The following is a 27,825-nucleotide window of genomic DNA, read 5'->3' as shown; positions in this document are numbered from 1 at the left end:
GGGGGAGGGGGGAGGGAGGAGAGGATAAATTCACATAAGATGACATCAGAATGCTGCTCATGCAAATATCCATGGTAAAAATAAGCAACTGCTTCTTATCAAATATGTGAAATACATATTATCAATAAAGTAATACAACTCACTTGCTGGGATCCAACTTAATCTCATTTATTTTAGAGCATGACTCTTGGCAAGGACATTTATTTACTTTTTATTTATTTATTTGGTTCACATCTTTTGTTGCACATGTCTGCTACAGTGTCTAACAAAATATATTAGTACATCTAAAAACAAAGATGATGTGACTTACCAAACGAAAACGCTGGCAGGTCGATAGACACACAAACAAACACGTATATACACACAAAATTCAAGCTTTTGCAACCAACGGTTGCTTCATCAGGAAAGAGGGAAGGAGAGGGAAAGACTCCTTACCCTCTCCCTTAAAACCCACATCCTTTCGTCTTTCCCTCTCCTTCCCTCTTTCCTGATGAAGCAACCGTTGGTTGCGAAAGCTTGAATTTTGTGTGTATGTTTGTGTTTGTTTGTGTGTCTATTGACCTGCCGGTGCTTTCATTTGGTAAGTCACATCAAGTAGATTACAATACTCTAAAACAGGTTTTTACAAGATTTGCTCCACTGGTTAAATCATGTGCTATGGCATATTTACTGTTCTGTGTATTCTTTCAGTGGACAAAAACAATTACATGGCAAATAAGACTTCATGCTTTTCCAAAACTGTGTATTGTCTTCACTAGACTTTGTACTTTTTGCAAGCTTACTGGACAGCTGAAGACCCATGTGGAATCTCCTTTTTCACAAAGTTGTGTATTAGCATTTAACATCTATGCTGATTTGAGTTTATGAGTGCATTGTTCCTGAATTTCACCATTTTTCACTAGTCTAAATTTGGTTGGCACACTGTGCTTTTTTAAGAATATTACAGTCTCAAGAATACATAGGCAAGGCAGTATTAGGATCTTCTAGCTTCTCAAAATGGATGTGCAAGAATCTAATTTCACTTCCATTACTGATATTTATGGCTCTCCTCTGGATTCTGGAAGTGCTAAGGCAGCCGGCCGATGTGGCCGTGCGGTTCTAGGCGCTTCAGTCTGGAACCGCGTAACCGCTACGGTCGCAGGTTCGAATTCTGCTTCGGGCATGGATGTGTGTGATGTCCTTAGGTTAGTTAGGTTTAAGTAGTTCTAAGTTCTAGGGGACTGATGACCTTAGCAGTTAAGTCCCATAGTGCTCAGAGCCATTTTTTTGCTAAGGCAGCTGGAAAACTAACCCAGCATATCACATCATATCCTTATGAGCCTGTATATGTGTGTTGTATGGACTTTTGACTGTTTTATAACTCATGCACACTAGCCGCACACTCAAGCCATAGCATTAAGTACCTATTTTTAGCATTTACCTAATCATTGTATTTATCCCATTTCAGATACTATGTAGCTATATACCCAGGAATTTGAATTCTGTGTTAGTTTCAATGGGCTGCTTATTAACTCTGACAAGCAGCCCAAACAGGTTTGTGTTAAGTGGAAGTTCACGGATACAGTCTTTTGCTGTTTATGGCTAGTCTTGTTTATAGGCCTGTTCCTAGACTATTCAGTAGCCAAGTCCACTGATTTCTGTACTTCTGCAGTAAATAACTATTTGTGTGGTTCCTGTCAGCCATGAATGCCAAAGGGACTGGTACAGAGGTCACTTTAAACAAACTGATAAATCCCGCATATACTACAAATACATTTTGACACACTTTTTATTAATAAACTAATTACTGGTGTCAATTAACTTTAATGCCCTTCATTACCAACTTATCACCATGTCATACTCTGCTAATGGCATCATTCGATGCGCTATGGAGCAGCAGAGGATCAGCACACCGCTCTCGTAGCTATTATCAGTCATAACCTGGAGCTGCTACTTCTGAATTATGTAGGTCCTCAGCTGGCATCATGAGGCTGAATCCATTCTGTTCCAGTCTGCCCTCCAAGGAAAAATCTTTGGCAGTTCCAGGAATTGAACCCACATCCTCTGCATGGCAGTCAGCTGCACTGACTCAGACACTACAGTACCAGCTGGATGCCAGTCTGTTTTTATACTCAATAAACCCTTGTAAGGTAAGTAGGAGAAGGGACTTGTTAATGATTCATATTTTTAGGTTACTTCTTGTTCAGCTCATGAATTGAGTACAGGAAGAATCACTGTTTGTATGTCCCTGCAATATATAGCACTAACTTCAGCATTGATGCACAATGTCCCTGCAATATATAGCACAAATTTCAGCATTGATGCACAGGACCTGGAAAATATTGTCGGAGTCCTCCCTAGAGATCAGTTTTTGCAATCAAAGATTGGTTTGAAGGAAAAAAATCAAAGGGTGTAAGGATTCTCCAAGTCAGTCAAATCTGTGATAATCTACACCCCTTTTCATTCCATTTGCTTCATATCTACTGTTTGCTTGAAAATCACTCGTATGGTTTAGGACAATGCCACAAAAGAAGATAGCCCCATATCAAGTGTGATCATTCCTTCTATGAACTATAGTTTTCGATAATGCTATTCACTCACATGAAGATCCCCCCTCCCCCTGCTTTACCCATAACTGAATCAGAGTGATTGTACCATTTCATACCCCCAACCATTGTTACTCCTACATGTTCAAACAACATGATGCCAATCACAGATCACCATTCTTGCGGACACTGTCTGAAACTCATCTCCATTTTGTCATGTGTATCGGCTTTATTTTTCCAATGTCCTTGCCACAGTGGTAACACCAGTTTCCATCAGATAACTGAAGTTAAACACTGTTGGGCTTGGCTAGCACTTGGATAATTGACTGTTCAAGTCTGCCAAGCAGTGTTAGCAAGCCAGGTGCACTCAGCCCTTCTGAGGCCAATTGAGGAGCTACTTGACTGATAAGTAGGGGTTCCATCATGAAATCTGACAATGAGCGGTGTGCTGACCACACGCGTCTCGATACTCGCACCCAGTGAAGCCCACTGGCTTAGGATTACACGGCAATCAATTGGTACCACTGGGCCTTCTGAATCCTCTTTGTACAGTATTTCTTTTATAGGCTTTATATTTCTCTATATTTATAATCAGTTGCCAATCACCAAGCTAAGTGGCACAGTGCTAAAAACAATAAACTCTCACACTAATATAGCAATGCTCAAACTTCCATCCAACCATCCAAATTTAGGTTTGCCATCATTTCCTTAACACTCTCCAGACAAATAACAAGATTGTTCCTTAACAGCAGACATAACTGATTTTCTGCCCTTTCCTTGTCAATTTTAAGCCTGAGCTTTTCTCTTAATAGCCTCATCTTTAACATGATGTGGAACTACTCTTCTTTTTTCTACTTGTCAATGTTTGTGTCAGGTTGAAATCTTAATTTTTTTTTTTTTTTTGATACTTCTTTATGTATGGACTTTTTTTGGATGGTAAGATTAATACAACTAATTATCATCTTCCAAACCATTAAAATTTAACCATGTTCTGGCAAAACCAGACACATCAAAAGTTACTTCTGTTTATATTGATTACCCTCCACCCAGTACAGCAAGAAGTGTCCTGTTGATGCTAACTCAGGTCTAGTTCCACCTACTTAAACATGCAGTCTGAATGTATTGTTTAGCAACCATTGATACAGTACTTACCAAAAACACCTTTCAAGTTCAGAAAAAACCTACCCAACCTAGTCACATCTATCCCTTGTTAAAAGCAAGATTTTGGGTTTGGAGTGATGTAAGTATCTGGAACCTGTGTCAGTCATTATGGAGACAGTAGTTTTGTTGCAGGTAGATCATTATGTTGGAATTCATATTACAGATTCCTGTTCGAGTAAACAAGTTGGTGATATAGACTACTGTAGTCTTTCAGGTCAGTTCTGCAATCATTCTTATAGATGAGTCTGACCTGTGAACTGGTCAAGGAATCTGTATTGTGGTTAATACTAGTACTGTTTCATCCACTATTTCTGGAAAAGGCCATACAGGGATTCTGACAGGTCCTGGAGTTTTGTTGCATTTTAGTGATTTCAGCTGGCTTTCAACAACACTGGTACCAACACCTATGGCACATATCTTTGCAGTGGTATAGCAACTGAAAGGGGACAGTACTGACAGTTTCCCTTCTGAAAAAAAATAAATGGATTGTTTAGCTTTTATTTTGATACTCTATATTCATCCCCTCGTATTGTCAACTAGTGTCTGGACATTACTTTTGTGCCACTATCAGCTTTAACACACACTTAGTGTGTGGGGGGGGGGGGGGGGAGGGGGGGGGGAGGGAGGGGAGATTTCTGGAAAATGTCATGTGATAGCACTCTACTAATTTCAGTACAGGAAGTACTTTTTCGACCTCTCTTCGAGCAGTTACCCATTTTTCCATTAACATCTGCCTATCTGTAATCTCTTCTTCACTTTGCATCTTATACATAAAATAATGCTGCTCGTAGAATAAATTAAAAGAAGCTTCCCAGTAGTACTTGTATAATTTATAGGGGTCTGCAGTCTTCAATAATTATACTATGCAAATATTTCTGAAATCTTTTTCATCTCAACATAAATCACAGCTGTTTTACCTGCAAATTGATGGAATTAAATGTTGGTAGCTCCTGTTTTTGACTCAAGACCTTCACATGCTCATCACGTTTACTGAAAGTGTACACATTTCTGATTATTTTTGTCTCTCTTTGTGTTTTGGTAAATACCGTTCCTGCAATTTTGTATGTGACTGCTGTCCATCCGTAGTAACATGAAGAGATCAAGTCTTTTTCTTGCCAACATTTATATTTTCAGTGTTGGTAAGTTCTGACTTATCTGCTGCAGGTCGTTCATTCATGCAAGTCACCACCACAAGTCATTGTGCTCATTGCTGAACATCGTGACCCCATGAACCAACTGTGTCCATCCTTAATGGTTACCGTCTTCTCTTAGAGGCTATTGAAGAGGTACACTGGAGAAGATCTTGATTTGATCACCCCCAGCTCACTGCTCTTTCCCTCAGTTTCTTGTCCTCAATCTTCCCTTCCTCAATTATTTTGTCTAGATTTTCTCTCTCTCTTCTCACAATATGACTGAAGAACTGGAGAATTTTTTGGTTGACATGAGAAGAAATGCACTTGGAGATGATGAGTTGTCCAATAATGGACACGTTTGTTGTTCTTTCAGTTCATCTATATCACATATACATCTATGTGATTACTCTGCTATTCACAATAAAGTGCCTGGCAGAGGGTTCAATGAACCACCTTAAAGCTGTCTCTCTACTGTTCCAGTCTCGAATTGCGCGCAGGAAAAACATGCACTTAAATTTTTCTGTGCGAGCCCTGATTTCTCTTATTTTATCATGATGATCATTTCTCCCTATGTAGGTGGGTGCCAACAGAATGTTTTCGCCATTGGAGGAGAAAACTGGTGAGTGAAATTTAATGACAAGATCTCGTCGCAATGAAAAACGCCTTTGTTGTAATGATTGCCACCCCAATTCACATATCATGTCTGTGGCACTATCTCTCCTATTTAACAATAATACAAAATGAACTGCCCTTCTTTGTACTTCTTGGTGTCATCTGTCAGTCCCACCTAATGAGGATCCCACACCCACACTCATTACTTCATGAGTGTAAAGAGATAGTTGTGTTTCACATGAATGATATTTTCTGAATCCGTGTTGACTGTGTCAATAAATTGCTTTCTTCAAGATACTTCATAATGTTCAAAAATAGTATATGTTCTAAAACCCATCTGCAAATAGATGTTAGTGATAGCCGGCCGGAGTGGCCGAGCGGTTCTAGGCACTTCAGTCTGGAACCGCGCACCCGTTACGGTCGCAGGTTTGAATCCTGCCTCAGGCACGGATGTGTTAGTTAGGTTTAAGTAGTTCTAAATTCTAGGGGACTGATGACCTCTGCTGTTAAGTTCCATAGTGCTCAGAGCCATTTTTTTAATTAGTGATATGGGTCTGTAATTCAGTGGATTACTCCTACTTCCCTTTTTCATTTTACATGCAGCATCCTCTGCCAACACCAAAGCTCAGTCCACTCCTGGTAGATGAGTGGTTAGTGCGACAAAATGTCATGCCTAACAGCCTCAGTTCGATTCCCAGCAGGGTCAGAGATTTTCTCCGCTCAGGGACTGGGTGTTGTGTTGTCCTTGTCATCATCATTTCATCCCCATTGACACGCAAGTCGCCAAAGTGGTGTCAACTCGAAAGACTTGCACCAGGCGAACGGTCTACCTGACAGGAGGCCTTAGCCACATGGCATTTCCATTCATACCAAAGCTCAAATGCATTGATACACTGCTTGTCTCTGGCCTTGAGGTTCATATTTCATAACCATACACAAAAGATGGAAAACATGAGCATTTCAACAGGCCAGACATTTGTGCTGTTCATTATCACTTTGTTCTGTCAGATTTTGGTGAGCTACTTCATAGCCATTCACCCTAGTGTGATCCATCTTCTTTTCACAGCTTCCCCTGTCGCCTATGGTTGACTCAAGATTGATGAAAGAATTCATAACTTCCAGTTCCTTCAATTGACCTGTGGGTTGAACCTGTGCCCCTCGATCAGTTATGAGTTTGGACTTGCTGACGTTGATGTCTAATTCACATGATACTCTAATGTCCTTTACTTTTGTTAGTAGCTCAGCATGTTCATCTTTGCTGATTGCTAAAAATATGGTGTCATCAGTAAATTGGAGGTTAATAGTTCTACCACCAATTGAGATGCCTGTAGTCCAACTATCAAGTGCATCTAAAAGCATGCTGTCCACTGATGTTGGCATGATAGGACACAAATCTGTCTGAGGCCCTTTGATACACTAATGAAATCAGACATGTCAGCACTTGTCCTCACAGCTGTGAAGCGATTGTTGTATACACTTATGACCAATACTCTCAAGTGTGGTGGAACACTGAACTCTGCAAGAACCTGCCACAACTTTCTCCAGACAATACAGTCAAGGGTTTCCTTTAGTCAAGAAACCATATGAAACAGGAACACACAATGCTCATGATTTCTCGGTTATTTGTCATACGTTGAAAAAAAAGTTTGCTCTGTTGGTATGTGAAGCTGAATGTACAGCTTCAAATGCTGCTTAAAGATGTAGAACAACATTTTGCTTCATGGAATATGAGAGCAATAGTTCTGTAGCTAGAGCAGTTCCTCATTGACCCTTTCTTGTGTAGTGGGATGAAGAGAGGCTTTGACTAGCCTTCTGGCCACTCCACTGTTTCCCGTATTCTTGTCCACAATGAATGCAGCACATCAACACCTTCCTGTAGCATTTATTTGATAATCTCCCAAGACCTTAGAGGTAAACATGGGATTTATAGTTCTTCAGATGTTGAATTATGTTCTCTACTTCACTGGGTAAGATTTTAGGGTTCGATGTAAGTTGCTCCACTCCTTGATTGTCCATACTGTTGCTAATTCCAAAATACAATTCATCACAGTGCCAACTTTTCACCTCACACCAACATATTCCTTGTCTCTGAATGGGTTGCCATTCTCAACATTCTGTTTCATCTCTCTGCACAAGTTCTTATATCTGCCTTGACCCTGGGTAGTATGGATATCAGTTTTCTTCCAAACACTTCTCTCCAATCACTTCTCTCTTGAATTAATTGTAATGCAGACTGTGACATACAAGAATGTTTTTAAGTATTTGTTCATTCTGATGTTGACAGTGATGAGGAAACAACCTCCTCCATTTGTTCCCATGTTTGTGATGTTGGTGTGACATGACTGATGTGAAGTCTTGGCCCTATGAGCTTGCCAAATTTCCAAAGAGCTTCATGTTTGTGAATTTTAGTCGTTTTTCTCTGCTCTTTTCAGTGTATTTGAGCATAATCCACATTTTGGTGGACAGCAAATTGTGATCACTTCCACAGTCAGCGCCAGCAAAAGCTTCATGCAGGTAGTTTTCATACAGCACTTTTAGAAGTATTTTGCAAGTTTCATATGATCTGCTTCATACAGAATTCTAACTTTTCAAGATGTATAAAATTTCTTCAAACTATTGTGGTGTTTTCATTGTAGTGTGTTCTCTGAAGTTTGCAATTTCTGACCTTCCAGGTGGAAGGACCTACTTTTAAGATAATGCCAGAATTTACCAAATGACTGAACCTACATGCAGTTGATATATTTGTAGACTTAAGTTTATTATCTATATCATCCTTTTTACAAATACTCATGTTTATCTCAAAGATATCAACACTAGCAATTTTAGATTTGGACGAACACTTATTTACAAGTTTTATGTGGGCCCCAAAATTTAAATATAGTGTATCAATGTCTGGCATATTCTGCAAACGTTTCTCAAATTTATCACTGCTACTGTAAATGCTCTGGCCTGATGAAAAAGTTATCAAAAATTGACAAGAATTTTGAGGCCTTCTGCAGTAAAGACTTATTCTAAGAAACATTTACAGATCTTCAGTACTCAGTTACAATAATAGTCTCTTCTGTTTTAGTGTACTGTCAGGCCATGTACAGAGAGAGACTGCAGCTCTCACCCCTGCTGTCAAAGCTACACTGTCACAGGATCACATTACCTCAAACCAACTTAAAGAGGTTTGTTTCACACACAAACCTGTCTTCTAGTCAGCACATTAATTTGTTTGCTGGTTTTTGTTATGCTGTGAGACAAACAAGGCTAAGGACATGTAGAGAGGTGAAATTACTTACATCATCATAAGGATAATAGAAAACATAATGCTAATATTAAATGAACACTTTTGTTACAAACAAAAATTGTATTTTCTGTCGTTGGCCATTATAAAATATAAATAGTTTTCACATTCTTAAGTACATTTGTTTTCACAGCCTACAGGAACCTAGAATCTAATTGTAGGACACACACATTGTTCTCTGCTTGTTCAACCTTTGTCACCTATTTTCAGTAGGAACTGTTTGATTTGCATACAGCACAGCATCATGAACCGTTGGAAACACTTGTGTTTCTGGAAAGTCTTCAAAAAAGCTGCAGTGAACCAGCCTTTCATAAACAGTTGCTGTAAAAGAAGATGCACGTTAAATATAAAGCAAACAACAGAAAACTGATTTATCACTGATTTTTTCTGACCACTATAAAATTCATGTTTACTGCCTATAATACATAGTAGTGATGACAATCAGTAAAAGTCAGATTAAAAATACTATTATATCTGATAATTGTCCCAAACTAGACAGGTTTTACAGCAGCTAATCAGAGAGAGAGCTTAAAACATTCAATAAATTTAACAGTGAGTCCTATCACTCTTGAAATTCAGTCTAAATAATCAAGGCAATAAAATGAAAAGTAAGCAACATTATTTTTTATGCAGAGAGATCTGAGACAGAGATTACACTAGCACATTAACTTGTCTGGTGTCTGTAAACTTAAATTTAAATTTCCTATACTCAAGATTTCCAGTAACAGCTTGAAATTAATTGTCATAGAATTAACATGTTGAAACATGTATATGTCTGTTCTTATTAAAGTTAAGTAACACTGGGGAAACCTTATCAGGTTTTAAATGAGGAACAGCATGTCTTTTAAAACATGTTTAACTATTTTTGTGCATTATACAGGGGATGGTCAAAAATATAAAAACATGAAAAACATAACACATTATCAAGTCTTATATGATGTAGGATAACCGTTGGCATTTGAAACAGCTTCCCATCATTTCAAAATGGATAAATACAGATCCTGTATGGTTTTAAAGCAAATCTTATACCATTCTTCCTGCAAAATAGTGGCAACTTCAGTTAACTATGATGACGATGAATAGTGATCATGCATCCTTTCTCTCCTGAGTAGACCACAAGGGCTCAATAATACTGACAAGAGGAGGCCTTGACAATGGGGTCATAGATTTACTTCAAACTTTGGTAGGCCAGCAAAACAACATAATATTCAAGTAGTAAGGTGCACTACTATGGCAATTTCCAAAAAAATTGCAAGAGAAGTTTTACACGTGTATTATGTAATTGATGTATCTGTGCAAAGGTACCAGCCATAAGAAGTCAGTGAGGTCAAGTGGTTAGCATTTGTGCTTTGTAAGAGGGTTGTGTATGAGATGATGGTTCAAATCTTCATGACATTTGTTACCTGCAGTAGTCAAAGAACAGGGAGTCACCTTCATTTTTGTAGTACAAGTGTAAATTCTGTGATATCCAAAAAATTTGCGCCTACATTATTCATTCTTGCTACATTTTCAACGTCTCACCTTTATGCAGGTTAACTGGTAGATGGTGCCTAGCTCTGTGACTGCAGCTTGAAGCATCGAGGTGCAAAGCAGTTCCAGGTATCTTACCAGATCGCATGTACAAGGGATTTCGCAAATCACAACAGGCATACATTTTCGGGAAAACGCAATGTGTTTCTTCGTTTACTTGTCAATAGTTATAAATATGTTTCTTCTAATAATTAAATTTAACTAAAAATGGTAAGTAGTCAAATAACATGAAATTCACTAAAACTTCATGCAAATAAATAAACATGTTTTTTTTTAATTATATTACCTCTCAAATGTCATATAAATTAAATAATATGACCAGTGATGAAAAAAATATGTTTGAGCAGGAGCCAAATCGTCACCTCATACACACTCGAATGCTAGCCACTTGACTACCATGAACTCTAAGTTCCAGCATCTATGTACAGATATATAAGCCATATAACAGTATTAAACCCCTCTTTAAGAAAATTGATAAGAGATGTCAATAACTACCAACCTGTTTCACTACTGACAGTTTCCAAAATTTTTGAGAAAGTGATGTATCCTAGAACAGTACATCACCTGAACAACTATAATATTCTCAGTAAATCAGTTTGGATTTCAGAAGAATTGCTCTACTGCAAATGCCATTTACATGTTCGCTCACCAAATTTTACACGTATTAAATAACAAAATAGTGCTGACTTGTATTTCCTGTGAATCACAATGCTCTTCTAGATAAGTTGAAGTTTTATGGGATTGATAGAGTAGCCAACCAACGCAGAAAGTTGAACTTAGTAATTCAGCCATGTAATCAGAGGTGATTCTTCTGATTGGAAAGGAATTATATAGCTAAACAAACACTGTTTTTAGCCTTGTTTCACAATTTATTATTAATGTTATTGCAAAACCTAGATTTTGGGTTATAAGCCCATTTTCATATACATTACTGATTCCCAAAGATGATAATGCACAGATCAACATGATGACAAGGCAAAGATAATCATCTCAACTTGTTAAGGTATTGATCCATAGCTTAATGTACAATTATGTCAATGACCATTTTAAACATATTACATAAATTATTACACAGTCAGCAAATACTACAAAGGCTGGACTAAAGTTATGCATAAGCCAAGATATTTTTAACTATGATGGACTGGAGCCCAAAGGTTTGCTTCTATCCTGGGGTTGTGATCTCATCTAAAAGTGGTGAATAATTGAATTGAGTCTGCTCATATTATGTAAGGGTTCTGCAAGGCTCTGTCTTAGGTCTGCTATTGTTTCTCATGTATGTAAACAATCTTCCATCTAATACAAAAAAGCAGAATTAGTCCTTTTTGCAGATGAAACTGGTATTGTAATCAATCCAAGCCAACATACAGCAACAGAAGAAATGCTGAATGGGGTTCTTAAAAGTATCACTGACTGTTTTTCTTTAAATGGTCTTATCAATTTTAAAAAGACACAATATATTCAGTTCTGTACTTATAGGAGTACTACACCAATGATAAGTGTAACACGTGGTGATGAAATAATAAATAGTGTGCAAACTTCAAAATTCATAGGTCTCTATATTGATGACAATTTAAACTGGAAAAAAGCACATCTTGCAACTTCTAAAACAACATAGTGCAGCCACATTTGCACTTAGAACCACCAAAAATCTTAGAGAGATACAAATCAGTAAGTTGACATATTTTGCATATTTTCATTCAACAATGTTATATTGAATAATATTTTGGGGTAAGTCAGCTTTATGAAAATAAGTCTTCACTGCTCAAAAATATGCTATAAGAAGATGTGGTGCTCACCCACAGTCGTCCTGTAGACATAAAAATAAAAATTATATTCATTACTCGACATCAAGGTTGTCTTTAACACAAAAAGGGCTGTACAATGCTGGAACTAAAATTTTTGATCACTTATCCAGTGATATAAAATAACTGATAGACAGCAAACTAAAATCTGAAAACAAACTTAAAAAGTTTCTCCTCTTTCATAGAAGAATTTCTATTACTGTAATTTGTGAACTTTGGAGGATAGGAATTACTAATTCACATCTGTCTATTTAATAATAATAATAATAAAATAGTAAATGATCAACATGTAGGCATATTTATGAAATAATTTCTAATGTGGAGTGACTTATTCCACATCATTATGATTTACTGTGGAAATAATCTATGGAACAGGAAAGTAACTAACTAACTAATCTTGGCCTCCACTATTACAATTGGAAGGGTTGTAACGTTTTTTTCTAATGAATCTTTGCAATGCCATCCAGCCACACTATGAACAAACTGCCTTCTATGCTCATAGGCCGAATTTTGGATGGATGCTTCAACAACTTGGTGATCAGATTAGTAATGTGATCTTCATATGCCAGACATTGTTGCAGTGTTGAAACACAGCCAGTTGTAAATACAGTATTCCATTCATCCAGCTGAACATACAGTTAGCTTAGTTGCAGGCACTATAGTTTCATATTGGGAACTGGTCACTACAGTGAAAATCATTATCAAATCCTCACAGAGCATTTTTCACAACAGCAGGTGATTTGCTGAGAACACCTCATTCCTCTGTGAGAATGATGCTCTCTGTAACATGATACTAAGAATGTATGGGGCAGTTGTCTGACATTCTCAGATAGTCATGCAATGACAGGTAAAAGATCACAATATTCTTCAGTGTCATGTACATCCTTACAACAGCTGCTTTTGGTCTGGTTGCAAGTGTGACCTCTTGATAAGTGGTACATGTCCTTAACAAGCACTCCTATCCTACCTCTCTCCTGTCATCAAGAGCATCCATTCTGCACAGATTGTCTTCTTAGTATAGGTGCAACAGTACTTGTAAAATTTCTTTTCTGACAACAGAAGCATAAAGATCTTCTCTTTGTAGAGTGCTTTAATTATTCTACACTTCCCACACTCATTTGCATTCCATTCATCTTCATCATCATGTTTTAGCAATGGGTGCAAAATGTGGAAAGGGTAAGCTTCATTTCAAGACCATTCTCAGTTGATGGAGTATTTGGAAGCCTGCACTTAAACTGTGTTCCTTTTTTGGGAAAATGGGATGGGGCTGGAGATGGAGAAACATTGCTTATGTCTGATGGGGCTCCTGTCCAGAAACTTGTTTAGTTGCCTTTGCCTTTGGTTTGGTTTAATTGGTGGTGATCAATGAAATTCATAGCTCGTGTCTACAAGCATTACTTGGCAGGCACTGATGGTATCTGCTTAATGATCACATTTTCTCTGTGTTCCACTAAACAGCTTTGCAACAATCTTCAGAGCTAAAGGAAGTAATACTGCAGACACTGAGGGATGTATTGCTTTAAATGCTTTGCTTGCTATTTCATAATATGTTCATTTAGTAATGTTGTTTCTGAAAGAACTTCTTGGGAAAGAACACAGTACTTACACAACATCTGATAAATGTCTCGCAACCTGCAGGGGAAGAATATGATCATCTTGACATGTGGATCAGGTGAGAACACATTGCTTTGCCTCCATAAGCAAATATAGTGTGACCAAACATTTGACACTTCCAGTGCCTCATTGGATTCAGAATATGGGATAGCACCTCTAGACGAATGAAAGCATCATCACTACAGACAAGCAACACCTGAGTGTCAAGAACTGAGCGCAGGATTAGCCGAGCGGTCTAATGCGCAGCAGTCATGGACTGTGCGGCTGGTCCCGGCGGAGGTTCGAGTCCTCCCTCAGGCATGGGTGTGTGTGTTTGTCCTTAGGATAATTTAGGTTAAGTAGTGTGTAAGCTTAGGGACTGATGACCTTAGCAGTTAAGTCCCATAAGATTTCACAAATATTTTTTTTGAACTGAAGTCACTACTTTCTCCAACTCTCCATTTACAGTTTTCACAATGTCCAAAACTACTAATATGGCAAGAGAGAATCCATGACATCTGTCAGTGCTGTTTCCAGCTTTCAACCACAAAATGTTAAGGACTGCTCCAACAGTGACTGAAGGCCAGTGGAAAGACTGGAAACACTGAAGCATTGGTGTATAGAAAAGAAAAAAACTGTATTACATAGTTGGCTGTGGCAGACACACAAAGCAGATGCACCAAATCCACTTCGTCTCTCAGGATCTTGTAACACATTATGAAAGATACCCAGGCCACCTCCAGTTGTAGTATGGTGGTGTGTACTAGTTCTTTGCAAGTTACAACTCTCTTGTTAAAATAAGGGTTCAGTGCAATTCTACTATGGCAGCCTGTTGCAATACACTTGTTCCACCTAAATAGATTTCTATTTCAAGATCAGCACATTTCTTGCAGGCCCCACTAGATCTTAATGAATTCAAAATGGGGATACTATTGACAGTGATCACTATCATCTGTTTTATCTCAACAGCCCACATCTCACCTTTCTTCATTTTCATCTTATTAGTGACTTCCCCCATCCTAACACTCACACCAGCCTCCTACGGATTTTTATCATCCTCGTCATTCATGTGGTTAAACCAATATCCTTATTCTTTGAAATACATATTCCAACATAGAAGCCGATATTGGTGACAGAAGCAAATAAAATCTGTTCCCAGCTCAGGCACTCCAGGTTATCACACATGAACATAGCCTAAACTAGGCCATCTAAGTAGTATGTGGAACAGTCACCACATGTTGCAAACATTATCCCACTGCAAAATCTTGAGACGGACATGAATACTGATTGTGTTGGTATGTCCATTAGGTACACAACAGTCACCCAATCCACTTACTCTTTAAAACAAAATCTATTTTTATCACTAATAATTACTGGTGGGTGCTCTGAGTGAATATCTTATTTTTTCTTCTGTGGCTGAGTTCATTGAACTAAGAAAAGATTATGTAAGGAATGAAGAAATGGTGCAGACGAACCCACAAATGTTATTTCCACTCTTGACATAATTAGAAACAATCCTTTGAAATGTTTCCACAGTGAATAACAACTGGATAACATGTGAAACACAACAAGGTTCATCCATGACAATCATCTCACAGTGGTGGGCCTAATAAACTAGATTATACAGCATATTGCTATATTGTGTATTTATTGGAAATGTGAGAATGGGAAAAATACTCTTAAAATCTCACATACATGTCTGATTCTGCCATGTGTGCTGGCACCTGTTGCATTAATAGATAGAACCATGGACTCATTTATGTCTTCATACTGTGACACTGTAAATTCATTGGACATGTTGTTAGTCATCCCTTCACATTTCACTTATGTTAAGACAAGCAGTAATTGTTTAAAATTGTGAATCTGTTGAAAATCAATGTAGATATGTACGATATGTCTGCACTGTTGCCAACATGCAGAGTGGTTTTCATGATTGTTAATTAAAAACATGTTTACTTTCTAACTTTCAACATTTCAAAATAATTTCTTCATCACAATTTTGTCTTTAGAGTTGTCCACTGTTTACTTCAATCCACCTAGTCCCCAAAATGCCAATAGAAAGAAGGGGGAAGGGGCATATTACATGTTTGTTGATTAGTTTGCTTGCTGTCTGAAGGAGAGACAGCGCAGAAGTGCAACAAATAATCATCCTTTTTAAAATACCTACATGGTTTAGAACAAAATATGGAAACACCATGAGAAATTTATGCTTTACCATAGATTCAGATGCTAGCCAAGTCTCTACATTGTGCTGTTGTATGTGACGGCATCAGTACAGTGTCATCAATACATTGCAAGCGATAGTTGTGGTCAAAACAATGTTCTGTGTAGCTGGTGAATTCAAATGTGGGCAGGTTGTTAGTGCTTTCATAACCAAGGTGGCCAGAGTGTTTGGTGTTTCAAGAGGTGCCATACTACAGATTTATACTGCATACAAGAAAGGTAAAAAAAAACATCATCCGCTAAGTCACAATGAAAATGAAAGTGTGTGTTGTATTATTGTTATTGATGGTCAATGAAGAGGATTGTGACAAAAAATAAGATGAGGACAGCTGCAAAAGTCACTGCAGAATTGCCAATCACACTTGCAAATCCTGACAGCACCAAATCAACATTTAGGGAGTTTCATAAGCAGAGGACTGCTGGCCAATCTGGAATTCCAGAGGCACTCATCAGTTATATAAATGCCCATAACAGGAAAATGTGGTTCCAAAGCCATAAAACCCAGACTAGGCACCAATCGAAGAAAGTCATTTGGTCATATGAGTCTTGATCTACACTGTTACCAACATTTGTCCAAGTTTACATCCCAAGAATGAAATGGAAATGTGACAGAGATTTGGTAATAATTTTGGCAGCCATATTTTGGTATCACATGGGATGCATGGTTAGTCTCATGGTTGCATTATTGCCCAGGATTATGTGACAATTTTGGCTGATCAGGTCCATCCTATGGTACAATGTTTATTCCCCAATGGTGATGCAGTATTCTAAGATGACACACAGCTTGCATCATCCAGGACTGCATTTGTGATAATGAGGATAAACTTGTGCATCTCCCCTGGCCACCACAGTCAACACATCTCAATATTACCGAACTCTTGTAGTCTACTTTGAGGAAAAGTACCCGAACTTGCCATTATTTTGGAGGAATAATGGTATACGATTTCCCTGAAAAATATACAGGACCTGTATTTACCCATTCTGAGATAACAAGAAGCTGTTCTGAATGCCAATGTGTTTCCTACTTTGTATTAGGCATGGTAGGGCCTAATATTTTGTGTTTTTGGTGTTTCGATATTTTGTCTACCCCTGTATCGACTATTTTCATATACATATAATTCATAGTATTTATATTTATGCTATTTCATTATCTAGCATTATAACACAAGAAAACCTTCAATCCAGGCATACAACATTAGACAAATGTTGAAGTGTTGGTAAGAGTCAAAAGACTCTGCAAAAAGAACTGTATTTACTCTGGCTAAAAAATTGATTAAATTATATAAATGCTAACATCCCCATAAAACAATTTAGTGCATGGCAAGGATGCCATCAATCAATTATGCATACTAATGACTTTAAGATCCCTTTGCAACAGCTTAGGCAAACCTCACTGCTATTACAGGATCTGCCAGTGACATTTGGGCACACAAATTGTGATATAATCAATACAAGTTAATCCTAAGGTGTACACAGAGGAATATGCTGCTGAGGCTCACAGGAATCTTTGGGACAACATTAGTGGAGGCACTATTAGTCATATTAGAAGTGTGTCCAATGAATATTACAGTCAGATACAGAGGGTCTCACTAATGGCTTCACAAAGGGAACCTTCCCAAGATGAGAGACATAATGGGTCTGGAAATAACAACCAAACAAGAATTAAAATAACAGAAAGTGCACAAGTGGCAAAGAGACTGCTACACTATCACAACAGATCACAGGGCTTAGGGTAAATTTCCAAACATCAAGGAGAGGATGTTTATGAAGCATGTAAATCCATCTAGAGGCATTATTGAGTGCCTGACAGGCCATGGACCATACCCTGAACATTTATATGGGATAAATACACATCCAACAAATGTGTGTGCATGTGGTGACATTGGTACACCACATCATATTGTACTAGAATGGCCAGCCTACAAAAATTTGTGGACTCAGATAACTGACACTAAGTGACACTAAGTAACATTGTTAGAGACAAAGACAAATGGTATCAGGTGAATGAGGTAGCAAATAAGATATTTGGAAGGGAACTTATAAAATATTTAGAGCCTAAGAGAAACACAATTTTAAGTGATAATGCTGAATTGAATACAGTGAGTGAGGATTCACAGACACCACAATTAATTTCTACACAGAGGAAGAACAGAAGTAGTGGATATGTGACCAACAAATGTGGCATCCATGGCAGAAGCAGCAGAATGAATGGGAACTTAAAGGTGACATACATGGGTCTCCCAGCAAGAGCAGACTGTGAGGGTGGTAATGTGGTGAATCTGTTAGATTTCGTTGGTTGACTCTACTGGGACTGTGGAAGATGACACTAGCTCACCTGCAGTCCTATCTCAGGGCTGATGCATAGTGGATTTGTGGTTGCTTGGGGAAGGCTTGGGATTCCTGGAACTCCAAATATAGAGATTTAGTATGCTGTCCCCAGCAACTGGTGACTCAGTAGATGATTAATAAGTGTAGTATAATGTTTTACGGGTTTTGGATGTTTTCCCTTTTTATTTAATTTTTTTTTAATCTTATATTCCCTTTATCATTAATTTCAGTAATTATTAAAAATGCTTAAATTACTAATCTTGATGTGCATGTTACAAGTACTTGTATACAACTTTCTGTAGCTATGAGAAAATCTGACCCGCATTAGATTCCAGGTGGTGCATGTCAAAATTGTAAGCAATAATACGATAAATAAATAAATACCAGATTGTACACACAAAGGTGATAGTGTTCCATGACTTACCTGAACAGTCTGCTATGCAAAATAAGACTGCTTTACTCTCAAGGTCTGCAAAAATTGCTAAGAGTGTTTTTGTAGATGAGGGGTCCACAAAGGTGACTGACATCATGTCAAGAATCACACAGTAAACCTACACAGAAACAAAAACAACGATTATATTTGTTAATAGAGTAAAGAATATACAAATTCCCAGAAACTGTCATTAATAACCCTGTAAATTCTAGCCATGAGAAAATAGGGTATGTATCTTTATTTGATATTATAAACAAATGTTAATGAAATATTAAAGAGCTGATAATGGTGACAACCAGTTCATAATGAAAAAAACATCAGTCAATAGAATGCTGAAGTGCAGAAGTGGTATGTTGTCTAATCTCTAAAAAACTTCATTACAACAATATATCATTGTCAAACACATCAAAGAATATTATTGATCAGAACTACAAGTGCCAGTTTCAGTGCATTTCACAGAACAGGAGTAGTAAAGGTAACCACTGGATATATAACACACGCACACTCTCTCTCTCTCTCTCTCTCTCTCTCTCTCTCTCTCTCTCTCTCTCTCTCTCTCTCTCTCTCTCTCGCTCTTCCCCTCTCCCCATTTCCTCAGTGTTTCTCTCCTGTCCTGCAAGACATGCTGCAGTACTGAGAGACAACAGAACTGAGTGAAATTGTGATTCTTATTGCTTCCATAAATTACCTTTTGTACAACAATGTACTTGTAACATAGGACCCTTGTGTATGTGGATGCAGTTAGATAATTAACATCAGCAATTAGCTTCTATAGAAAAAAAATGATAATCAGTTCATTAAATATATAAACCATTGTGCACAGAAACAAAAGCTAAATCTCCTGAAGAAAAGAAGTAACTGGTGAATACTGGAAGGAGTAGAGGTAACAACTCACCATACAGTTGAGGCATTGAGTGATCTTTTGTAAGTTCCTATTAACCACTCAACTATAGCATAAGTTATTACCTTCATTCTTTCCATAATTTATATTCTACCAAGAACTTTCCATTATTGTGGTAAATACTGAAGAATAATAAGATGTACTATTCTGGGATTATAAGTAAAAAAAATGTAATCTCAATAGCTGTTTATCACCTACCTGAAATGTCCAATAAAATAAAAAAATGATATTTGGCAGTGCAGTCCAGCATCGGTATGCTAATCAGGCAAAATCATCGTGAGCACTGAGGCAATCATCCCACCAGCACACAAGGTTGAAGATACCCATTTGGTAAAACACCGTGTCATGCTGTGTGAAGAAGTATGTAACTGCCCACTGCGCATACTTGTTCAATACGAACCATCACCCCTTCACGGCCTTCTTTAAGGGACTGATAATCACATGGGGAATGATCAGGATTATATGACAAGTGCTCAGTCATGTCCCACTTGACCATAATGGATGAGGCTGGCCTCCTATATCAACCTGCCTCTTGTGTCTAATCATGACCAGCACAGAACTTGGCACACTATTCACAACAGTGGTTTTTGACAGATGTGCTGCCCCATACACATTGTTCATTCTCTAGTGGATGTTGTAATGGTACTTGAATTACGTAACCATCACAGCACCTCACCTGAACCTCTCAATACCAATAATATTCTACCGTGTTTCTGTAAAGTGGTTAACATATTTCTGAGACAGCATTCAGATTTGATTTCATTTGTGATGCATTGATATGTTTATATTGCAACGATATTATTCTTATGTGTATTCTTTCTTTTGTCACTATGGTCTTTGACGTACTTGTAACTCTGATTTTTGGGCGCGTAAGCGATTATCAGTTAGTTAGTTGTTAAGTTGTTAAAGAGTCGGATCTTGAGAAGGTCAAGTCTTGGACATCATGTTGGAAAGATGCATACTGTAGTTGGCTTATAAAATGTGAGGAAGATGTTTTCAAGTATGTTTTGTATTGTGAAGTGATGTTTTGTGTGTTACATGATATTGCAATAAAAGCAATTAAAAGGTAGTGTAACTTAAATTCGGAGTACTGATTATTTTTTTTACATCACTATTTTGCTAACTTTGAAAGGTTTAATCTCCATGAATGGTTTGTGAAGCGCATCTACAAAACTTTTGAATATAGCAGAATAAAACCTAGGCCTCTTTGCATCCAAGCTTGGAATCATAACCACCTAGATTTTCAACGATTGAGCCATGATTTTATGACGAGACCAGCGTGGGAAACACAAAAAGATGAGTGCCTAGTTTTTTCATTATTACATGAAATGACTATTAACTGTGCTCTAATGACACCTGCCACATAATATAACTGTTGTTGCCCGATAATGCAGTATTTAGCAGGGTGAGCAACACCACAATCATTATTAAAATTTTGACCTTTGTTGTGGTAGGGTTGTTAGAATGTCTACCAGTGCTTGTCCTTCAGCAGCCAAGAAAAGAATTGCAGCACATTGGTCCTGTTTGGACACATTTGGTAGTAACATCACCATAGTTCCCGTACCCGCATTTACTGCATGCATGTCAGAGAGACACACATGACAAACTAATCCTTTGCCTACATGTCAGTGCTTATATACCTGCATTGGAGTCATGTTACATTGAACATATGCTACAGCAGCGCCCCCAAATAGAACTTCTTGATTGCCCCTTATAGTAGGTCGGGCACTGGAAAGTAATTTGTGATTTTTATATGGAACTGCAAAACATAACAATGCTGCGCTGTGTGTATGACTGTCCATATACTGCTATTATTTGCTTCTAGCTGAGGTTTCTGGGGTCACATAAGAGTGACACTAGTAGCACCACTATGAGGATGCAATTCAGGCTTGCTTTAAATACGTGCTGTAAGGTCATGGGCATTAGTTACCTTTGAGATTGGATGCGATGAATCAATGTTAGTCAAGAATGTCTTTAAGGTGACACAGACATCATTATCAACACCTCACTGAGTTTGAATGAAGCCCTGTAGTAGGGCTACAAGAAGCTTGGTGTTCCTTCTGTGGTTAATGCAGAACGACTTGGCAGAAATGTAGTAGGGCTACAAGAAGCTTGGTGTTCCTTCTGTGGTTAATGCAGAACGACTTGGCAGAAATGTAGTCACTGAACATGACTGCTGGCAGTGGTGATCATGAGAACGTATAGTCGCAAGAAGACTGGGCTAAGGACAGCCATGTGGCACTACTGAGAGGGACGACCATCATGTTTGGTATTGGCTCTGGCTCATTGTACTGCATCTGCAGCAGCAATTTAAGCAGCAGTTGACAGCACAGTGGCACAACAAACTGTTACAAACTGGTTACTTGAAGGATGGTTTTGAGCCAGATGCCCCGTAGCATGCATTCCACTGACCCCAAACCCCTGCCATTTGCAACTTCAGTGGCGTCAAATGAGCCTGTTGTATTTTCTGATGAAAGCTGGTTCTGCCTCAGTGCCAGTGATGGTCATGTGTTGGTTAGAAGAAGGCTGGTTGAGGACCTGCAACCAACCTGTGTGCGGGCTAGACACATGGACCTACACTGGAGTTATGGTCTGGGGTGCGATTTTGTATGACAACAGGATCACTCTCATGGTTGTCCCATGCACACTGACTGCAAATTTGTACATCTGTCTGGTAATTCAACCTGTTGTGCTGCCACTCATGAACAGCATTCCACGGGGTGTTTTCCAACAGGATGATGCTTCCCACATACCACTGTTGTAACCTAATATGCTCTACAGAATGTTGACATGTTTCCTTGGCTTGTTCAATCACCAGATCTGTCTCCAGTCAAGCACATATGGGACATCATTGAATGACAACTCTGGCATCATCCAAAACAACCATTAACCATGCCTGTATTGACTGATGAAGTACAACAGGCATGGAACTCCATCCCACAAGCTGACATCACATCTGTGCAACACAATGCGTGCACATTTGCATGCTTGCATTCACACACTGGTTGTTAACACTTTGCCGTCCACACATCTTGTACCAATTTATTCGCTTTGCGCCAGCAGTGCTAATTCAGATTACTTGTCTTGTCACTGGCCACTTGTCACCTTTCCATTGATGACAAGCTTCAAGCACATTGACTTTTGCCTGCTTTAATTTTCTGGAAGTCCTCTATTTTGCCATATTGTTCCACAAACTTGAATTTTCTTTTCAAGTAACTTCTCTGAAAGTTTTACACTGTTATAATGATTATCCATGCAGAGGTAATACCACTTTCCATCAGAAGGTGTCAATAGCTTCATCACTGGTTTTGCTAAACACTGTCCAGAGCTGGACTATATCTTGAATGAGGAAATGTATCCCATAATCGAATCACACAGCATCTGAATGAGTATGCCGTATTTTGCAATTTCTGACGGATTGAAAAATTTAAAATTTAACTGTCCACGCCACAGTATCATTCCTTCATCAACTGCGATGTTTTGACTTGGAGTAAAAATTTCTTTAAACTTTTTGGAAAAATAAATAATTATGAATTGCACTTTGACAAGCCGGTCAGCATTATCAGGTTTATTGTTGCTGTTGGAAAAGTGTAAAAATTATAATATTTGTCTGAATCGGTTACGGGACATAGTTTTGCAAAATATCGGTGTGTGTATCAAACGGATTTGTTGACCAATAATCATCGATCCTTGCTTTTTTTTACAATTCCCGTAAGGATAGCAAGCCCAAATCATTTTCTAAGTTTGGATCCTGTAACATTGACAAATTTGCCATTTTTTTAATCCAGTTCCCTTCTATTGCAATTTTGACTGTAGTACTTGTTGGTTTTGTTGCTAATATATTCAAATAGATTGTTCCCAATATATAATTCTATAATATTCTTGACACTCTGTGTATCTTTGGGAAATATGTTTGAACCTGGGGATCCTTCCGATTTATTATTGGTCCTTGGTAAATCAAAGTCTGACCACTGTGCACTGTCTTCTTCACCTGATTCAGCCGAATCAGTTGGCAACCATAGTCTTTGCTGAATTCTTCTTGGATGTGTTTCACTATCTTCTTACGATTCTGCTTCACATTCATTTTTTTTATATCCAGCGTCTCCTTCCCCATCGGCCAAGTCGTGCGGAACTTCAGACAAGACGTCTACATTCATTGTAAATAATCCTATTGTCTCTTTTGTCTGCCGTGATGCAAGGGCACAAATACTTATAAAAACAAAAATCTTGTTGATGTGTGTAACTTATTATTACCTAAACAAAACACCAGCAGAATGCAAAAGATACTCATACTCTCTCTCTCTCTCTCTCTCTCTCTCTCTCTCTCTCTCTCTCTCTCTCTCTCTCTCTCACAAAAAAAAAAAAAAGATCCATCCACTTGATCTTCAAATATATTAACTTGCAGTACCTTTTCAGAATTGCTAGCCTTTTCAGAATCACCATCCTTTCCAGCTTCAGGTATAGCTCCAAGCAGCTTATAAATTTTGGAACGTACATTATCTTTATTAGCAAAATGTAAACCACCATCAATATGAATAATTTTTATTCCAGGTAGTGCCTCAGCCTGGAAAATAAATGACCGAAGTGATACATACATGCAGCATTAGTAAACCCTATGGACACTAAACTTAACTGTGACTCTATTGGACAACAAAAGATAGTAAATTATCACTGTAATCACATTTCCACGTGCAACAATAGCAGGTGCTGGGGCACACAGATACAATGACACACTTAATGCAAGAAACTGTCCGAGTTTTGTGGCTATTTCCGACAATAAAAAAAAACTTGTACCCTGATGATTTTCTGAAATGAATAGTTTCTTCTATATTTCAGAGGCACCTTAATTACCTGAACTATGTTTGATTGTTCACTGTTCATAATAAATAATGAAAGTTACATAATCCGAAAGGAAATAAAGAAATAACAACTTACAGCTTGGTAACGGCTGAGATCCAGATATATGTGAGTGTTTGGAACATGGCCCATTAGGTATACTTTTGGCCTTTGTCCCATAATCAGAACACAAAGAAGAGCGAGGGCTATTCCAATTGCTAAGCCATAATCAATGTCAATAAACACAACTGCCAAAAAGGTGACAATCCATATAAGACCTTCCTTGCGTGATTCATGCCAAATCTTTGGCACTTCTTTGATTTGCATAAACATCCCCTTAAGAGCAACAACAACTATTGAAGCTAGAACACACTGTAAACATAAAAGAGAGAGTACAATTTAGAACAAACTTTTTGCTTAAATTTCTGCTTAAAATCTAGTTTTTGAACTTGATTTCAGATATTCATATCATCATTGCCATATCTATTATTTGAACAGAATGACAAGTATATTTCTCTACTACTTATGTCAAGTAACAACATCAGTCAAACACTTATATTCTGAATCAGTATGACCAAACATTAATGAAATTTTGCATAGATGATTTCTTGTCTGCCAGAGTCTTATGTCCATCAGTTTCTATTTTCATTACCTTTGAAGGACTATTTTTGGAAAGCAGTATTACTGTTCATCACAGAAGTAAATAATGTTTCTAAAAAAAGGCTAACAAGCACATAAAAATATCAAGTAACCATAGTGGGCAATGGTAGCTGCACGAATTAAAATCACTGGGAAATATAAAGAGCTTTGGAGATCTAATTACATGGTTCTTTAATGAGATAATATAAATTAAAAATCAGTTTCAGCTACAGATACTCACATTTGGTAGTGGTTCAAAGAAAGGTCCAATGACAAGAAGCACTAAAGTCAGCAAGAGACATGAAACAACACTTGCCAGCTGAGTCCTTCCTCCTACAGTTTGCTGTATTAAACTTCGAGATAATGATGCAGCAAATGGCACACAAGAAAAAAAGGACCCAAAGATGTTAGCAGTTCCCTGGAAAACAATTCTTAGTTAAAAATTTGAACTATTTCAGTCAAGTGTTAATACAGTACAAGATAAAAATTTGATTAACACATACACAGTGGTTTTATGAAGGAAGTATCAATGTACATAAATTTAAATATATTAGGATGGTAAAATACAGAAGCCTTCATACTTCATCTAAAAGATACAGCGGTTACATATGATAGAGATGAAACCAGAACTATCCATAAAACAAACACATTGAATTCCCTCCGCAACCCCCCACCCCCACCCCCACACCACCCCCCTCACTGCACTAAACTGTATCCCAGGCTACATTTCTCAAAAATGTCTTTTCTTATTTTCATAAGAACTAATTTGGTTCATGTAACTTAGTTCAGCTGGTAACAACAGAATACTAATTACATCTAGCTACATAACCAAGCAAAAAGTAACTCCTGTGCTAACACTGAAGTAAACACAAGTAATTATCGGAAAACACAAGTACTAGTACTTACTTAGATTTTTATAAAGTTACTGTCAGTTTCACCAGAGAAATATGAGGAGCTTACTGTTAGAGTTTACAGGGGTAGATTTATGAATCTGGTAAAAAATAAATAAATAATAAATAATAAATATTATTATTATATTATTATTATTTGCAGAATGAAAACAAAAACAAAAGTTAATATTTAAACAATCACTTTCCTCTGTGTGGACCCCACAGCCACAATAAATTTTAAGAATGATATTTTTTAACCAGACTGTATATATTTTTTGTAATTTTTATTATTATATTATTTTTCACACTACTAGTTTCACAAAGCTATATGGCTCTCCTGGGCCCGTCGACACCGACATTGGACTGTTGATGACTGGAAACATGTTGCCTGGTCAGACGAGCCTTGTTTCAAATTGTATCAAGTGGATGGATGTGTACAGGTATGGAGACAACCTCATTAATCCATAGACACTGCACATCAGCAGGGGACTGTTCAAGCTGGTGAAGGCTCTGTTATGGTGTGGGGCATGTGCAGTTGAAGTGATATGGGACCCCTGATACGTTTAGATATGACACTGACAGGTGACATGTATGTAAGCCCCCTGTCTGATCAACTGCATCCATTCATGTCCATTGTGCATCTGATGGACTTGGGCAATTCCAGTGTTGGCTCTCACTCGTCTCGTATACGGTGCACAAGGGATGCTACATTCTTGGAATGCTATACAACAATTCAAAGCAATAACATTAGTAGTTTTATTTCTATAAAGCAGATTGACAATACTTAACATGAATGTACAAAGGTGTTGCAAGCGATGGGCGATGGGCAACATGCAACATAAATCTGAATGTAGAATGAAGGCTTTCATGACCGGGTGACATGGCTGTTGATATACTTTCCGGGATGTGAGGTCGTGGTCCAAGAAATTTTCTGCTCCTTACGTTTCGTCCAGAACTGCGCTGGACTTCCTCAGAGGTGCTGCTCCGCTGAGTCTTGCTGACTGACTGGTTGGGTGTCTGAGAGCGACTTATATATTGTGAGAAAGGGGGGCCTGGTTCAGATGACACGTGATGAGCAGTGATAATCCATACCAAAGATAAGGTTGACTATCGATTACCACCGTGTCAAAGATAAAAATTGTTAGCAATTTTGTAGAGCCACTGTCCATATATCGCTAAGTTTCATAGCCTCCTCTTTCCTATTAAAATTATCGTGATGTTTATAAATTTCAATAGCTTCTCTATATAGCCGTGGATAATAATTTAACGTTGTAGATAAAACTTCGGTATCCGAAAACTTCACTTGGTGGTTGCCTGGTTGAAGAGCATGTTCCGCTACAGCTGACTTTTCTATTTTTCCAAGTCGACAAAGACTTTTATGCTCTTTCAGTCGCATGTTTATGCTTCTTTTGGTAGTACCAATGTAAACTTTACCACAGGTACATGGAATTTTATACACACCACATGTTGACAGGGGAGGGCGTTTATCCTTCACAGATCGTAGTACTTTACTTATTTTCTTTGTTGTTTTAAAGATCGGTTTTATGTCATGTTTTCGTAAAATCTTACCAATCCGATCTGTTACTTTTTTAATAAAAGGGAGAACTACTGTATTTTTCTGTCATTGTGGTTCATTCTTATCTTTGGGTTTCTGTTCCTTGGATGCAAAATTCTATTTATCTCTTTTCTTGAGTAGCCGTTTTTTTCAAAAGCCTGCTTCAGATGTTTCACTTCAGCATCTAAATGTTCAGGTGCACATATCCGTTCCGCTCGATCGACAAGACTTTTTATGACACCTCTTTTTTGTTGAGGATGATGATTAGAATTTTTATGTAAATATCTGTCCGCATGTGTTGCCTTCCGAAAACCTTTATATTCCAAGCTTCTATCAGACCATCTCATAACTGAGACATCCAAGAAAGATATTCTG

At 37.9% G+C, this 27,825-nt stretch overlaps 1 protein-coding gene across 4 annotated transcripts in view; it reads right to left on the bottom strand.

Annotated features, from left to right (window-relative positions):
• Positions 1–8,770: 8,770 nt before the first annotated feature.
• Positions 8,771–27,825, bottom strand: part of LOC126184414 (sulfate transporter-like) — a 476,107-nt gene continuing 457,052 nt past the window's right edge. For all 4 annotated transcript variants that reach the window (XM_049926799.1, XM_049926802.1, XM_049926798.1 and 1 more), the window contains exons 10-14: positions 25,247–25,423; positions 24,466–24,738; positions 23,939–24,094; positions 18,621–18,747; positions 8,771–9,041 (exon numbers count right to left, since the gene is read on the bottom strand). In XM_049926799.1, coding sequence (XP_049782756.1) covers positions 8,917–9,041; positions 18,621–18,747; positions 23,939–24,094; positions 24,466–24,738; positions 25,247–25,423 — 858 coding nt within the window. In that variant the 3' untranslated portion in view covers positions 8,771–8,916. The remainder of the gene's footprint in view (positions 9,042–18,620; positions 18,748–23,938; positions 24,095–24,465; positions 24,739–25,246; positions 25,424–27,825) is intronic.

The sequence above is a fragment of the Schistocerca cancellata genome, chromosome 4 (assembly GCF_023864275.1).
Source record: "Schistocerca cancellata isolate TAMUIC-IGC-003103 chromosome 4, iqSchCanc2.1, whole genome shotgun sequence".
Classification (NCBI taxonomy): Eukaryota; Metazoa; Arthropoda; class Insecta; order Orthoptera; family Acrididae; genus Schistocerca; species Schistocerca cancellata.
Note: the sequence above shows the minus strand (reverse complement) of the source record. Positions and strands in the feature narration are given on the sequence as shown.